This window comes from Lontra canadensis, unplaced genomic scaffold, assembly GCF_010015895.1.
Source record: "Lontra canadensis isolate GAN:19392208 unplaced genomic scaffold, GSC_riverotter_1.0 scaffold56, whole genome shotgun sequence".
Lineage (NCBI taxonomy): Eukaryota > Metazoa > Chordata > Mammalia > Carnivora > Mustelidae > Lontra > Lontra canadensis.
This window is the reverse complement of record NW_022631050.1, coordinates 10956134-10974272: the sequence shown is the minus strand read 5'-3', so window position 1 is coordinate 10974272 and position 18139 is coordinate 10956134. Positions and strand designations below refer to the sequence as shown.

Below are 18139 nucleotides of genomic sequence, written 5' to 3'. Positions count from 1 at the left end.
GCTTGGGCAGGCATATGAAAACAGCAGAGCCATCCTGTGGGAGTCTGTATATGGGACGACCTGTTATCATTCTACATCATCTTATTCATATGTTTGGATAGTGGATAGTATCACAGTTCCTTGAGGCATGTGAATAGCATGAGAGCACTAAGGGGAAAAAAAAAAAGGTAGAAACATTTTGCTTCGCATTCTTTCAAATTATTGCAGGTTGTACAACTGAACCCTCACAAAACTGTAACAAACTCATGAAACAAAGGGATCAAAATTCAGATTCAGCAAACATTTCTATACCTATGACAAGCTAGTATTACACGGTCATGCAATTCTCATAATAAGGAATAAACATTAACATCCTATTTGGACAGGTCCCATATGCTGTGAGCAAATTTCAGAATCAAAATCCACACCTAAGTTTCTTGCCATTTGTCTTCTTTGTTTTCTTTTTCTTTCTTTTCCTCTTTTTTCTTTTTTAAAGATTTCATTTATTTATTTGACAGAGATCACAAGTAGGCAGAGAGGCAGGCGGGGGTGGGGGGAAGCAGGCTCCCCGCTGAGCTGAGAGCCCGATGTGGGGCTTGATCCCAGGACCCTGAGATCATGACCTGAGCCGAAGGCAGAGGCTTTAACCCACTGAGCCACCCAGGCGTCCCTTTTTTTTTTTTTTTTTAAGATTTCACTTATTTATTTGAAAGGGAGAGCATGAGTAGGAGGAGTGGCAGAGGAAGAGGGAGAAGGAGACTCTTCACTGAGCAGGGAGCCCAATGTGGGGCTCAATCCCAGGACCTCAACACCCGAGCTGAAGGAGGATACCCTACCAACTGAGCCACCCAGGTGTCCCTCTTGCCATTTCTAAAATACCATTCTGTCAACCATCTGATGGCTCCTAATTCTTTGCCACGATCCTAGAGCGGCACCTCAGGATGTTAAAGGGGAGGCCTCCCTGAGCAGCAGCAATTAGACTCTAGAAAGAATAAAAGAGTCTGAAGCGAAGTCCTAAGTTCAGCGTGGGTTTGGGTTTGAACGTATGTGTACACGTCTGTGAGATACGGAATATGGAAAAATGTTATCACACTTCATTTTATTTCATCGGAAAAAGTTTAAAATAAATACCTTGCTTTTATGGAACTGGAAATACAATCACATTTGTTGTTTAAAAAAGTAGAGAAAGCAAATATGCATATATGCTTTAAAAATATTCATTATATTTTGGCATTAATTCTGAGTAAAACCAGAATGAAAAGAGAAAACACGAGAGGATGATGACAAGTGATAAAATGGTACTAAAAAGGTTTGTATTAAAAAATTCCCAGGAGACGATGCAGAAAGTGTGGTTCCTCCTCCCGACAGCTGCTTCTGCTACTTCCAGTTTGTGGGCAGTTTTAAATGATAGTATTTTATTTTGAAAGGTGGCTTTAACATGCACAGATGCCAAAGAAATAGGTGTTGTGTAATACGACATTTAAAAAGCCCTCCATCAGCTCAGCCTCAGCTCCGTACCACACAGGGCCTGGATGTCCCTTCATGGTTCCTTCTATCCATTTCCAGGAGAAGCTGTCTAGACAGGACTGCAGAGAGACGTGAGCTGGGAGTGAGAGGACCTGGGTTCCTTTCCCTCCTCGACTGGTCATCAGCCTTGTCACCTCCACTCCTCTAAGTTTCCTCATTTATAAAAGTGGGGCTGACAGCCCTCGTTGTGAGGCTCAGTCGAAATAAACAAGTGAGATGATAATTTTTAAAAATGTGAGGTGAGCTGTGAAATGTGTAAGCCTAATGATTCACAGACCTGTACCCCTGGGGCAAATAATACATTATATGTTAATAAAAATAATTAAAAAAAAATGTGAGGTCTATGTCTAAGTGGAAGTATATACAGTTTGGCTCAGAGAGTTAGATGCTGCTGCTTAGCTGTTTTAGGTGATCTCAATAGCTACGCAGATAAGGGTTCAAGGGCCCTAAATTTAGGAGACATGTCCCTCTGGCTAAAATAAAACTGAGGGTGAACAAGAAAGGACTTAATAAAACTCTGGAGATGCCTGGGTGGCTCAGTTGGTTAAGCCACTGCCTTCGGCTCCGGTCATGATCCCAGGCTCCTGGGATCGAGTCCCACATCGGGCTCCTTGCTCAGCAGGGAGCCTGCTTCTCTCTCTGCCTCTGCCTGCCGCTCTGCCTGCTTGTGTTCTCTCTCTCTCTGACAAATAAATAAATTAATTAAATCTTTAAAAAAAAATAAAACTCTGAACACCATCTGATACACTGGCAGGAGAGAAGGGACATCTAATTCAGTCATCCCATTCTATAAAATCAATAGAGTAGATAGTAGACAGCTGAAGAGAAACCCAAGAAAGGCAAAGCAGCTTAAGTAAGGCCATTCTTTAATGGCAGGCAAAATTCCTAATGAGAACCTAAGTCCTTCTGAAAATGTCCTAGTTTAAGATTTTATTTTTATTTGACATAAAGAGAGAGAGCACAAGGGGGAGTGGCAAGCAGAGGGAGAAGCAGGCTCCTGGGGAGCCTGTTGTGGGGCTGGATCCCAAGACCCTGGGTCATGACTTGAACAGAAGGCTGCTTAACTGACTGAGTCACCCACATGTCCCAAGAACCTCTATGCTGATAATTACTTCAACCTCACTGTAAGAAAAGAAAGTAGGTTTCACCAGACTCATCGTTATCCTCATCAGAAGTACTGACTGAACTTGAGAAAGATGAAGTGACTCGGCTAAAAACTCACAAAGATGATCATATCTAGAATTAAGGTTCTCTGATTTCCAAACAGTGGCTCTTCCCATAATAGCAGTGCCTACCCTGTCATTCAGAATACTGATCTCACTTTTGTCCCATGTAAGGAAACCTAAGTATACTCAGAAGACATTTTCTCTCCTTCTTAATCTACCACTTAGGTATAGCTCACCAGACTTTTTTTTTTTTTTTTTTTTCTATGACACAATTTAGTTCTCTGAGGAAGGGGCTTGGATGGTTCAGAATCATGTTCAAACTGGAAGAAACCTTAAGAATGTTAAGATTTCTGTATGAGGAGCTGATGAGACTGATTTGATGTTCCACCTGCAGCACGCTCCACCACTATGATCCTTAAAGCATGTTAGAGGGGAAATGCTCCATCATTTAGTGGCCTCATTGTGCCCATCAGCCCTTCAGATGTGCTTATTCCTAACGCAGTGGAGCTTGGCCCGGGTGTGCAAACAAGAAGTGTTGGCCTGGAAGATCAGGGACTGTGAACACCCAGTGGGTCATCCCTATGCTAAAGCACACCATGCGCCATTTATAAAATGGCGCTTCTAGCAGATCTTCAGCACACTATTACTGAGACTGATCAACCAATATTTACTTACAGTCTAGGGACTCTAAGTTTACTCACCTTTAGTGTCCGTCTCCAGGATTATTAATACAAAAGACACTCAAGACTGGGACATAATTGATAAATAACACACGGGAGGAAGATCAGATTTTAAGCTCTTACTTAGACTTTATGTTTGAAATATGAACCATGACAGAACTGCTTCTCAAACCATGAAAGAAAAGACCAAAAATAAAAATTTTGACCCCTTTTGAACATCCTGATGTGGAAGGGTAGAAAAAGAACACAATCTAGTGTGGGAGGGCAGAATCAGAAATAGGTCCAGCACCACAGAAGCCTCTGTCCTTTCAGGGTTGTCACTTAACCTCCACATTCTTAGCTTTCCTCACTAGGAAAATGGGAATTATAAAACTTGTCCTACCTAGCTCACAAAGAAGCAAAGACAAAACGAGGGCACACGTGTGAGACTACGTTGGGATGTAGTGCGTAAACGCAGATTGTTTTATAAACGATATAGAGGTGGATTAAAGCTACAGTGAACTAGACTCTGTAACATAAAAAGTAAAACACTTCCCAGAGAAATTTATTTGCCAACGGGGGTGGGAAGATCTGTTAAAATAATTCTAAGGCTATTTATCAGTAAGATGATAATATCTGGAAGCACTTCTATAATCCATGCAAATAGTGAGTTGTTTGAAAAACATGTGTGCCATTTTGCCACGTTGGTGTTGGGCATTCTTTGATCAAGTAGTTAAAACCAGTCTTGTAAGTCTCCTCCCTATATGTGAACTTTATTTATAATACATTAGAAAACAAACTTTAAAATAGAATAAACATCCTTGTACCTTTTTAATTTTTGAAAATATTTCCATGTACTCTTGGAAAAGTTATATATGCAAAGTTCATTTTTTTCCCCAACATTTTTAACCAGAATCTCATTGAACTAATTGAAGACTCTGATGTACAGTTTTAGAGATTTCTTTGAGGAAAAAAATTCTAAATGTAGTAAATACATAAGTATCAATAAGTTACATTTTGTGCTATAAAACCTACAAGTATAAATGAATTTAGCCATTCTATAATAAATGAGATTTTAATTTCCTATCACTTCATGTTTGTGATTTAATTTTTTAACCACACATTAATATGACATTTACTTCTTCAAAGTAATGAGACAGTAACTATGCTACACTCTTAGAAATGCAGGCCTGTATCCTACGCCTATGATACTTTTTGTTAGAATAATGCTTTATAGTTTTCCAAAAACTTTCAGGTAGAGGACTCCTCCCCACCCCAACTGCACAAAGCAGGGGAGAACCGATCTCCTGAAATTGCCAGAACATAGGGCTTTGGTTTCAGGATCGGGTTTTTTCCCATTCAATGGCACTTTTTCTGTCTCAGGTTCTGTGTTAAATATTTAAAAACAAAATGTCCTTGTAGGACAGTGAAAAACATTCCACCATTCAAAATGGATCTGTAAGCTTTGACAGAGGAGAAGCAGCTGGGAGGGGCAGCGAAGACCACCCCCCCCCCCCCGCCCCGGCCCCTCGGATTCACGGGTCAGGTTGAAGGACACACAGGGGCCCGGGGCTCTTACCGTCCAGGTGGCCGACTTGGCGGTGCTGGACTGCTGGAAGGACACGTCGAAGCTGTGCGGACCCGGATAGTCAGTGTTGGAGGGGATGGCGGGGGACGGAGAGAGGGCATCGAAGGTGGAGCTGGGCTGCGCATAGGGTGACGGCGCCGTGACGCTGTTCTGCGCGTGGTCTGTGTTGTAGGGGCTGGTGGACGAGGAGCCGTTCTGGATCTGCTGGTCCATGCTGTTCAGGAGCCCCAGGTTCGTGTACTGTGGCTGCAGGACACCCAGAAACCCCAGTGTTAGCTACTTTGGCGGCAGAGAAGGCATCATTTGGTGCATGCATTCTACAGAAATCGAAATTCACATTCAGAAATGAAACTTCACATTCCAGGTAAGAGGACTAATTTGTGATACACAGAAACAGCAAGAGAAGTCAAAGTCCTGCGTGTGTTTTGTAATGACCCACAGAGATCACAAATCTTCACGGGCAGCTTTTGGAGACTCTGGTCTCCTGAAGAGAAACTGATAATAGAATATACACAATGATTTTGTGGTAGTACTGTCTAGTGACAGTGACTGCGTGTGTGGTGAGGAGAGTATAGGGTATAGTCTTGAAATCACATTGTACACCTGAAACTAATGTAACATTGTGTGCCCACTAGATAAAAAAAAAAAAAAAAAAAAAGTAGAATATGTGTTCATTAACAAACTGGACAAAAATGTCCAGAGCTCAGTAGCTGTAGAGAAGGTCTTTAAAATAAATAAAAACCACCTACTATTTGTTTTTTTTTATCCCCTCGCGCCATAGTATTCAGAATAAGAAAGAACACTGATAGATATGTCCTAAAGAGGACTTAAGCATAGAGTTGTTATATATGGGGCAAACTCAGAGGTCCTCCAAATTTCCCTGTAGTTTTATAGTCTAAATTCTGTCCCAGGGTACCAGGAATGCCACCCCCCACCAACCTCTGCCCCGGGCCCCAAGGACTCAGTTCATCAAGACTGGAGAAGCATGGTAGTAAGGTTAGGGAGAGCCACCTAGATATTTTTAAAGAAAACACACTAGTATATCATCCAAGCATAACCTAATTTTTTATCTGTTCTTTCATTTTCTTTGTAGCCATTTCTTCTTTGCCAGAGTAGAACATGTGTAAGAGGAACATCATCTAGTTATGATTAACATTCTATATTTGATATAATTTAAGAAGTACATTAGCTCATATAGCTCCTCTCCCAGATACTTGTAGGTCTTCTGGGCCAACGGGCATGGAGTAGGAGGCACTTGACAGGATGTACATGGAAAGAAGGAATTGACTTGACATTTAATCTGGGGAAAAAATGCATTACTATCATAGAGTGGGAGAGATTTGCTCAAGCATCAGCTAGTAAGCACAGAGTGGGAATTCTGAAACCAAATCTTCTGACTCTGAGTCCAGGCCCTGCCCAGCACCATCACACCTGTCAGCCTGATGAGACAATTCAAGTCCTTCCTAAACTAGAGTCAAAATGGGCACATTTCGGAAGGGGCAAGGACCGGATGGTATAGCTTTTCGTGTGTGAAAACTTCTGACGCATATCGATCTCATTCTTTCTTCAAGTTAGTAAAGGGGAAAACAATGCAAAAGCAGGAGAGAAAAGTAGTCTCTTTGGTACATATTTTATAAAGGAAAGGAGGAGTCTGGCTCTTCCGTTGAAGGATAACTCTGAGAGTCCTTGACCAAGTAAAACTATGGGGCAGAACAGACTCACAAAGAAAGAGAAGCTGGACGAAAACTGTCATTAAACTGAATCATTTAACTAAACTTTAGGTATTTCACATGGGGAGGAGAAAGTCCGAACTCGGCCATTCCATTCAGTCCACAGAGCATCTGTCTAAATGTTAAAGGCCGCATGTCCATTCCAGTACATTTATACATTCGCATTCCACGGCCGGATGCCACGTCCCCATTTGCTCTTCAAATAACTATTAATCTCTTTACACTTCTCCCCACGCTGACAAGAGCAGCTGTTTGTCTTGCCTTGTCTCCCCTCTGACTTCTCCAGCTCCCATTCCTTTCTGTCCTCCAGCTTCAGCTTCCCCTCCTGACCGGTGAAGCAAAACTGCAAGTGAGACAGGGGGGGAAGAGAATAAAACCTGAGGCCCTGGTGAGCGTCCACACCCCTGCCCCACTCCCCTGAATTCAACTCCTCAGGAGGTATGCAGGCCTGCAGCAGCAGCCTAGGAATGGGATTGAAAAGATATTATTTGTGTTCAAGTTAAGGGTCAGCATGCAAAGCACTCCTGAAGGTCCTGTAGGAATCAGATAATGCTCCCAGAGGCACGTGCTTCCCTACAGCGGTACAATTAGGGAAGCAGCCGGCCCTGACAAAAAGGACAAAGGAACCGGCTGAGCACTTTCTCACAGGCAGTAAAATGCCTGTGGAGTCACCCCTTTCCTCCTCCTTCCAGCTACAGAGAATGGAACTTGGGCTAATTGTGGGCTTGGATGAGAACAAAGAAACGTAGTCCTTTGATTTTTTTTTTTTTCAATATATGTAAAGAGAAAAGTTTTGGGACCAGCGTTAAAAGCCAGTGAGCAAACACTCAGTGCTTCTCGAAGGACTTAAGAGACATGGAGAATGCATTTACCCCAGAGGCACAAAGGAGACCCCTGGAATAGCAGGAGGACTGAAGGTATTGGGTGGTACTAAAGAAACAAGAGACTGTATTCCCAGGCATGAAGAGCACTGTAGGAGCTGATGGGCTAAGCTTTTAAAGGGCAGCATTTTTAATTCTATACAATTCAGGGGAAATATTTTACGTAATAACAACAGAGTGTCGTTCCAATGCTAATGCGTCAACTTATGCATCATAAAGCTGGAATTTTCAGATGTAGACAAAGAGCAGCTTACTATCCAAGATAAAAATGGGAAAACACATTTCAGTTCAAACCTTCCTAATTTTACTTTAAGGAGCCATAAGTAAGTCAAGTAGTGCACTTAATTGTCTTTTAAAAAATTAAAAGCCTAAAACCAACGCTATTACTCTTTAATTTACCTAGAACAAACAACAACAAACCCACCAAAGTTAAGAATTGCATGATTGGAAATCTACTTGGATACTTTGCAGAGCTTTGTTAAAAATCAGTGTCATAAACCTGCCATAGGAAGCAGTACTTTTGAAGTTAATTTAAAAAGCATTCAGTGAACAACAACAACAACAACGATTTCTTATTTGACGAGAGAAGGGACATGTTGACAGTAGGATTGGAGGCTGAAGGCTGATCAGTGGAGCCAAGAGGAACATGAACAGTGCAGACAGGACCAGCAAAATTATTTGTGTGACCCTTTGCAAAATGAAAATGCAGGGCCTCTCCGTCCTAGATGATGGTTCAAACAGGTGATAACAGAGCATGAAGCAAATACAGGACCCCTTGTTACTGTTCACTTTTGTATGTGTGGATGAAGCTAGCTCTGAACCATGTCAATGAGGATAATATTCATCCCTCATGTTCCACCAAAGTGAACATAGTGGGGGAAAGGGAGCAATGTCTGTGCCTCTTCTTTATTATAATCTCATAAGCACAGAGGGGAGAAACTTCTGTTTTGCTGGGATGCTAATGTAATGCCTATTTACAAAGACCAGAAGAGCCTCAGAAGTTAGAACCTGACACTTCAATGTCAGTCCAAAAAACTGCCCTCAGAAGAATTCTCTGGGGTTGCCTATGCCCCGTATATTTCTTATGTAACAAAAACTATTAGAATTTGAAAGAAAACAAAAAAAAAAGTAGATTGTCCCTTTCTAACCACAAGGTACGTTGATCCTGAAAAAAACTTAACATACCCTACAGATACTCAATGAGTGAATGAATGAATGAATGAATGAATGAAAAATGTTATAGATCTACCCCATCCTGTCTGAAGGAAGAGACAGCCATCTTTCCACAAAACCTGAATGGCAAAATGAAAACAATTTACCTGATTAAGTAAAACAATTGATTTCTTCTGAATTCAAACAGGTGCTTCATTTCCTATCAAGTAGGTTTGAAATAGAAGATTCACCACTTGGACCCTAGGTTTTTTTACCAACTTCTGTAACTGGAATATATTCAGGTTCATCACAGACTAGCTGATATGACCACAGAAAGGATGAAACACACACTGTGCTCCCTGAGACTTCTACTCCAGGTACTCACAGAACATTCTGGGGGCGTTCTGAAACATGGTGCTGTTATGAGAAGCATAGGGACACCCAGGGGCTGAATCTCAAACTGCTTGCTTTCACCATTAGGAAAGAGTAAGTGTAGGTAAGATCTAGTCCCAAATATAGAGAAGAGCATTTTCCTGTTTTTCTCCTCTCTTAAACCCTTTGCATTCTCATAGCCATCTACAGGCTCTCATTTATTTCTTCACCGAAATTCAGTTTGGATGAGCAGAATTAAAATACGGAAGACTGGATTTTTTTCTTGAGTGGTCACTGCTGTTGGAGTGTCCTATAAATGCAACCCTTTCAGCTGCATCTATTTCTCCTTCCTGGATTACACTGATAAGTGATCTTAAAATCTGCACATAACGTGAACCTAAATTTTCTTCTCCTCTGCTCAGAAATAATGTGTCAGTATATATCACTGTAAACAAAACTCAGTATTGAATACCTGGGTTCATCTTTCACGTTGACAGCACAATGACTTTCTTATAAAAGAATTTAACCTCAGAAAGGATCCCCATCAAGGCATTTGACCAGTACAACAGAAAGAAGGACTTAGACATCATTTGTGTTTCTATAAATCTTTGTCCTCCAATTTATCTGTATAAAAGAAATTATGTAAGTTCTACTTACCAGATATTACTATGTCTAATAGCTAATTGATGGAAATATGGCAACGAGAGCCAACAGTCTATGGCAAGAGATTAATAAAAAAATGAGAGCCAAATCAGGGGAAAGAGAGGTTCTTGCTGGGATACAGAATCAAAACTTATTTGCTTCCATTTCAATGCCCTCTTGTCACAGGAAACAATCACTTGCCCAAATTTTATTTGGAAGAAATTATATTTATAATCTGTGATTCACTCTGAGACAAAACTGGGAAATTAAATATTCTTTAGCACTTACATTCCTGAATGGATCCTCACATGGCAAAAGAACGCTGAACTTAGACTGGATGATGTGGAGTCTGACCCCCAGGCCTGTCACTAACGTACTGAAAACCCCTGTATAAGGTACGTGTACTGCCCGGACCTTTGTTTTCTATAAGGAGATTGATTGTGATGATCAAATATAAAAAGTTCATCCAGTCTAACATTCTGGTAGATGGCCACACTCATCCACAGAGCTATTTAAAGTGCCATGAGGTTACTTAAAAAAAAAAAAAAAGAAAAAAAAATTGAGAGAGAGAGATAATCTGCTTTTTACTTATACAGATTAGCTGGACCAAACCTAGAAATCGAAAATGTTTCAGGCAACATGGACATGCTTTCCTCAGCTGGGAGAACCTTTCACCTCAGGCTTCTTGAAGGAGCTTTCAAGAACATTCTAAAGCCCCTCCTGGGAAAAGAAAATAATTTTCCTCATGACCCTGGACTGACAAAGCATTCATTCGAATATGCTCTAGCAGACAGTACTGCATTTTCATCCCCCAAATATCGGCAGAAGAGTGACTTTTCAACAAACACTGCCTTAGGGAAAAATACTTGTCATGTTTTAGTTTTCTATCACCTGCCTCACCTGAAGGAATGATGGCTTGTTTTATGCGAGAACTGCACACAACTGAGGTAAAGTGCTCCATTTGTGAGCCAAGAATATATTTGTGTTATAATGTCAAGTTTAAGTACCATCTTTCAACCTTAAGAATTTATTCAGCATCACATTTTTCTCCAGACCTGATTTTGTTCATTGTAAAGTATTTCCCTTCTTTTATCTTCCAAATGATCCCCCAAAGTGGACATTTGGAGGTAAAATACACTCCTACCTTAATAACCATAAATAACATGTAAGAATAAAGCACCTAAGCACACAGGACTTCTGACAGCCAGCAGAGAGTTTACTAGAAGGTTTATGTTCTGACACAAAGTGCTGAGATTCCTCTGAGGTCTGAGATCCTGTAACTCAGGAAAGAGCTCCCGAAAAGCCCCGACTGATGCCAGACAACCGCAGGTGAGACAAACAAATACAAAAAGGGCTGATTAGGTGGATAGCAATGTCCACAAATACACAATGTCCACAGTGTTTGAAAATTGAAGAAAGGAAATGGGTTGAAAACTAAACCCAAATAGACCTACTTTACACTGTGTAGAGCTCAGCTAGGGAAAACTAAACTTTACGTTCTGATGACAGTCAGTACTCCCTTTTAGTAATGACATATGAAGAAAATCATAATCATGAGCATCTACTTTCTGCGAGAAGCTTTGGTCACCATCACGGTGCTTCCAAGGAAGCACATGGGCTGACCAGAAAGCAGAAAGGTGTAATTTTAATATTCAATAATTCTAGATACAGATATGAAGGGAAAATATGCCATTTCAATTTTTTCAAAATTAGAACAAAAATACGTTTGAGGACATTTTTAAAAATATTTTATTTATTTATTTGACAGACAGAGATCACAAGTAGGCAGAGAGGCAGGCAGAGAGAGAGGGGGAAGCAGGCACCCTGCTGAAGAGAGAGCCTGATGCGGGGCTCGATCCCAGGACCCTTAGACCATGACCTGAGCCGAAGGCAGAGGCTTCAACCCAGTGAGCCACCCAGGTGCCCCTGAGGACATTTTCAATCTGTTAACAACCACTCTTTCAATAGCTTTATTTAGCAGAAATAGTAATGTGAAAAGAAGATAGTACATAGTAATGAAAATTTTCAGTGAAGATTAGCCCACCCTTATAGAGAACATACCATGGTGACTTTAGAGGTTCGTCAATAATGTCTCATTGGTTTTTAAAGTGAGATTAAAATACTTAAAAATAATATATATGTATATATATATATATATATACATATATATATGTCAGACCATATTTTATACACACACACACACACACACACACACACAGAGTTTTATATTATATATATGATATGATATATCTATCTAGGCCATGTCAGAAATTAGGACTTAAATCAATGGGGCAACTGAATGCAAAGAACACTGAATCACAGGAGACAGCTTTGTTTACCATGACCTGAAACTGAAGACACAGCAATTACAATAGTGGCCATCAAGATTAAAAAAAAAATCAGAAACATATGTAGCATCCATATCTCATCCTATCTCTATAAAACATTATTAGGTATTATTACTACTACTACTACCACTATTTCTGCTACGACGAATAATCTTTTTGAGTCCTTCACTGTCTTGCCTAGTCTTCAGGTTCCACTTATTCATTCAATACTCCTGAGCTAGGTGGCATTATTATCCCATGTTTTATACATATTTTATAGATGAGGAAACTGAAGCTCTTCAAGATTAAGGAACTTGCCCAAGGTAGTAAGTGACAGAGCCCAAGTGAGAAACCAGTCAATCTGGCTCAAGAACCTGCGTTCTTACAGTATCTTCCATTCTGACTGCATGCAAATCTGAGTCACTCAAATTTCTGCCTTCAATTTTCAGCTAAAAATGACATCTATCTTAAAAAAAAAAAAAAAAAAAAACAAAAACTCAACAACCAGTTTTCCATATTAAAGACAGGCTATAAAACTAACCATTCTTAGAATAGCTATAATTGCAAAGATGAGAGACCCGGCTTCTTGGAACTACCACCAGAAACTCAGTGCAGATGAGATCATGTCCCTCTCAAGCTTGAAGCCCTTGAGCAGGTCCCTACTGTCTTAGAATAAAGGTCCCAAATCTTTAAAGTGGTCAGTGCCACACTATTTGAAACTCTCTCCTTTACTCACTAAAGAACCAGTAAATAGGCACTCTTCCAGTTTTTCGAAGGCAGGCTCCTTCGGTGCACAGCATTCACAAAGGCAGCCTGAATCCTAGCTCCCCTTGTAAAGGTTAGCTCAATGTCATCCCCCAGGAGGAGTCCTCTACCCAGGTGGGTGGGTGTTCTCCTTTGTTTCACACAGTTATACTGCTCGAAGTTTCCCTTGGCATCACATAATTATAACTGACATGAATTATCTGTACAAATATATTTTTTTAAATATTGGTTTTTTTCTACACAACCATAGACCTATGAGAGATTCTTTCTGGTTTAATTAGTACTGAGTCTCATGTCTGGAACAGAGTCTAAGGCACAGTAGCTGCTCGGGAAATATTTATTGAAAGAATAAGTGCAAATCATTTCAAAATATGGAGCACCTGGGTGGCTCAGTGGGTTAAGCCACTGCCTTCTGCTCAGGGTCCTGGGATCAAGCCCCACCTTGGACTCTCTGCTCAGCAGGGAGCCTGCTTCCCCCTCTCTCTCTCTGCCTGCCTCTCTGCCTACTTGTGATCTCTGTCAAATAAATAAATAAAATCCTTAAAAAAATCACTTCAAAATGAAAATCACTTTCAGAAGATATCTATTTTTATTCTAACAAAACTAAGTGTTGATTCTCAAGCTGAAGGAAGTCTGCCTTCAAGTCCAATTCATGTCTTTCCATACTACTGCCAAATGAAAGTTAGGGTGCATCCCCAAATAATCTCTCTGACCTTTACTCTGTGCTTTGCTTTGTTTTGGTAGGTGAGAACTGTGCTTTTAGCTTCAGCTTTTATGGGAACTAGTAGCAGAATAGCCAGTCTTGTCACTCACAAGGTGATGAGTAATACTTGGTAGCTCACACCTAGCTGGGAAGTTTATTAATGAGCTTCTACTTCCTTAAAACAAACGCATACACGTTTTTGTGCCAAGACAGTATTTTTTACCTAATGGCCTAGAGTTTGTTTCTAATGCATCTAGGTTAGTAGTAAGAATCCAAATCTTTGTGGTCATATAATTATTCACTTCCTAGGGATGGTGTTTGTGGCCAAATGCACATTTTTTTTTTTTTTTTTAAAGAAACTACCCAGAAACAAGTGTAGAGGAAGACGTTAGTTTCTGGTGGATAGGCCACAAAATTTGTCCCTCCCTCTCTAATTTCCATGATTTTCTACCCAGTTTCTACCCATGATTTTCTAGAAGTCAGTTTAGAATAATGTCTTAATTAAGGGCTTACAATGTATGTTTTGAAGAACTCAGATTGCACTTTAGCAGACTTACAAACCATTTCTTACGAATAGTCTAAATTCATGACTTCATTTCGCAGACTTTATAATACACACACAGAGGTTGAAACACCAGCCTTGATTAGCAAATAGAAAAGTAAAGCATGAAACAAGGAACATACTACTCAGTTTTACTATTCTATATGTATTCAACTGAGAAACACTGTTTCATGCATTCTAATTTGCTTTTGCTTGTCAAGATCTTTGCTGATTGCTACATTTTCCATTGTATCTGAGATTAAAGTTTTCAGCGATTTACTACGCTTTGTAATTAGACATGGTGACTTATGTAACATTGGAGTGTTCCTTTAAGCTGTCACTTTTAACTGCAAAACCAAACTGAAGTTTCCAGCTATGCAGAAGACATGCCTTACTTTGAAAATCTCAGACAGCCAATATTCATTTCACCCTATTTACCCCATTATGAAACTAACAATCAATCAGTTTAATAATTACAACAGCTTCTTGGTGTCTTACTTGAACATGAAAAAACAAACAAACAAAAAACTAGGACAGTGTGTTTAAGAACAAAATGACTTAAAGATTTCTCAGACATCCTTTAATAATAGTAACACCATAGAAAATGAAATAGGTAAGTGTTTGCAAATCCTCAGACTTATCCACCCAGAGCAAACCACCCAAGTCTCTGGTGATGATCGAGAGACCTGCAGGGAACAAAATGAATCAGTGTGGAAGCAAATAGACGCTTTTAAGAAGTGACTGCAAAGCCAGATAAAAATCTAATCTGGGTTTTGTTTTTGTTTTTGTTTTTTTTTTTTTTTTTAATCAAACACATTCTCTGTCCTCCTGGGTAATCAATTAAATGAAAGCAGCATACACTTTACACTGTTTACTTCTGTTAGAGTACCAGTCAGTTCTTACTCAGGAAACTTCCCTGTCCTTTAAAAACTTTCTCGCCACTTGAAGTATAATGGAAATAAATACCAAGGCTCATTAAAAAAAAAAAAAAGAAAGAAAGAAAAAAGCGGGAGAGAGAGACTGAGAAGGACTTGTAAGATGTCAAGGAAAACCATGCCATTCTCCACATACAGGCGGAGACAAGGCTTGTACAATGTACGCAATCACTTTGCTTTTTGCACAGGTCAGATACAGAGTCATCTCTGTAAAAGTACATACAATACACCATGCTTTTATCTGAAGATGCCCCTTCATGGAACAGCAACAGACATGTGCCTTCGTCACCTCCAGGGACACCATTTGGTAGTCCTGGAGAGGATGCAGAGAAATACCACACACCCCCCGCCCACCAAGGGTCTTCAGTCTAGAACTGGGGAGAAGGGATCTTATCCACTGGGAGAAAAATGAGGGATAAAGAGAGAAGTGCAAAAGAGTTCAGAAGAAGGAGGGGTTATTCCGAAGGTGTGTGTGTGTTGGGGGGGAGAGCGGAGACATTTTTTAAGAGTGAAGTAGCCTCCCACAGGGCCTTAAAAACTGGAAACAATTTGACCTGAAGATAAATATCTGGGGGGTTGGCGTTGGAGGATAGAAAGAAGCCAGGAAAAGTACCTTCTCGGGAAACTTACTATTGTGATTTTCAGCCTTTCAAGCACTTTGAGACTGGCTATTAAAATCATTTCCCACCCTAAGGCTTATTATGGGCTTTGGACTTCACCCAGTGTCACCATTTCTGTCTGTGGAGTCCTCAACCTTAGTCTGGTGACAGTCTCACACAGTCTATTTAAAAGTAATCAAGCCATTCCCAAAACATCTGATGTTGCCCGTTGAGAGGGTAATGGTTTTCCTTTTAATTCTGATTCCATCAATGGAGTGACACTAATCCAGACTGATTTGAGTAAACAGGGCATATTCTCCATTGTCTCTGTGATCTGAGAAAGAATAAACTTGAGAAAGCTCAGTGCCTGGATTGGAAATGGCCCCTTTGGGTGTTTTTGCGCAGGCTTGAAAGGAAAAAGAAAACGCCTGTACAGATTTCTTTCCAAGGCAAGCTGAGTTTGGGGGTGGTAATTCTCATCAGGGTATTATACTAAACTGCACCTATTAGTGGCTTTAGCACCAATAAGAAAGTAGAACTATTTCTTTTGTAGTGTTTCCAGAAGAGCTGACGAGAGTGTTTCATAAATTTCCGCCTCTGGCAACACACCACAGCTTGACTCAAAATTCCCTCTTTCAGCTTTTATAGGAAATCTTTTTTTTTTTTTTAAACCATTGAAGAAACACAGACAAGATGCAACTCAGATCACAGGTTCTTTTTGTTTGTTTGTTTGTTTGTTTTAAAGATTTTATTTATTTATTTGACAGAGATCTCAAGCAGGCAGAGAGAGAGGAGGAAGCAGGCTCCTTCCTGAGCAGAGAGCCTGATGCGGGGCTTGATCCGAGGACCCCGAGATCATGACCTGAGCCGAAGGCAGAAGCTTTAACCTACTGAGCCACCCAGGCGCCCCCAGATCACAGGTTTTGCATGAGATATCAATTTACACTCTTCCTGCATCCAATAACATTCCAAAAATGTTTTATTGTTGCCAGATATTCCCTCCCCTAGAACCAACATGTGCTTTACCTTAGCACTAGTTACTGAATTAAATTGATAGGTAAATATTGCCTGGTGAAGCCATCTTGCCTTCTACACGACAGCCTGATTTTACTCTGTCTTTGAAAAACAAACTTAGGCAGGGTGTATCAACTTAGCCATTATCAAATAAGAAATAAATTTAGAAATGAGATCTTAAGTTTTGTTTTTTTGTTTTTTGTTTGTTTTTTTTTTTTCCAGAAATAGGATAGGTGTGCTATATTATCAGACCAAGTCAGAAGATCGAATATGGGAAAATATAAACTACTGTTTCCGAAAAGACTTTACAGGCATTTCATTTAACTACTTAGTTTTGCAAAGGAGGTTGCAAGCAATGTGGTAGTTTCTGGAATGTCACTGTTTCCCCGAATGTCTGCACAGCATCGAAAGCAGGACAATCCCTTTTCAATATTGGATATTTTCAAAATCCACTTGATGTTAGTGGAGGGTTAGGTTTGTAAGGAGGAGACAGGAATGAGATACAAGCTTGGACTGCCCCCTATTTAACCTAAAGGCCAATTCTCCTTCCGGCTTGCCTCTTGACATTTAAATCAAGTCACTGAATTACCTCCCCCAAGAACCTACCCTTCCTTACCTACCCCTCTATTATCGCCTTAATTGCCCACATTTTCTTCCTGGGTGAGATGGAAGTAATGAAGGAGGGTATGGAAGGAAAGGATATTAATATGGGGGGAAGACATGTCTTCCCTCCATATTTCCGTTCAAGTCTTAAATGCAGATGTGTATCCTTGTACAAAATAAATTGAAAAATTTATGGCAAAGATTTTTTTTCATTTGAGATATCAAAATCTTGATTTCTTGATTGTTGTTTTTTGCTTAATGCAGGGGATGGGGGGACAGGTGTTTGTTGCTTAAATGGGACATTCATATTTGGTTCTGGTCCATTATTTCTCAACTGGAATTCTTATCTTAGACAAATATCATAGTTGGTATATTCTCCCACATTTAGCTCCAGGATTACTATTGCCATTTAGAGCAGTGACCAGAGAAACGTTTTTCTCATCCTGATTCTAAAATGACTATTTAATAAAGTTAATCATAATTCGATTTTAAAAATCAGTCTGGATTTTTGTTCTTAACTTTGATAATTTAAAAATGTGATTACTGAGTCTATATAAGGGCAAGATACCTTATCTGTCTCTGTAGAGGTCTAAGGAAAGGCAACAGGGAACCCTCAATGTCACCCAGCCCCATCATTTGGGCTAATTTTGCTCCTTCCTTGCAGGATGACACTTGTCATGCCTATGGCATATAGACAGAGTTTTGAATTTCAAATTCTGAACATTGTCCATGCTCTCAAAATATGCATAGGTTCAAGTTCTTAGTAAGATAGACGTCTCCTGGGTGGGAGGTTGGGGAACCAGGTGGTAGGTATTAGAGAGGGCACGGATTGCATGGAGCACTGGGTATGGTACCAAAACAATGAATACTGTTATGCTGAAAATAAATCTAAAAAAATGATTAAAAAAAAAAAAAGACGTCTCCACCATATTTTGTTGCTGTTTCTGTAACAGCTT

At 40.1% G+C, this 18139-nt stretch overlaps 1 protein-coding gene across 9 annotated transcripts in view; it reads right to left on the bottom strand.

The window, feature by feature from the left end:
- The window catches only part of TP63 (tumor protein p63), a 223061-nt gene that overhangs the window by 73824 nt on the left and 131098 nt on the right, over window positions 1-18139 (bottom strand). For all 9 annotated transcript variants that reach the window (XM_032875633.1, XM_032875639.1, XM_032875632.1 and 6 more), the window contains one exon: window positions 4911-5165. In XM_032875633.1, coding sequence (XP_032731524.1) covers window positions 4911-5165 — 255 coding nt within the window. The remainder of the gene's footprint in view (window positions 1-4910; window positions 5166-18139) is intronic.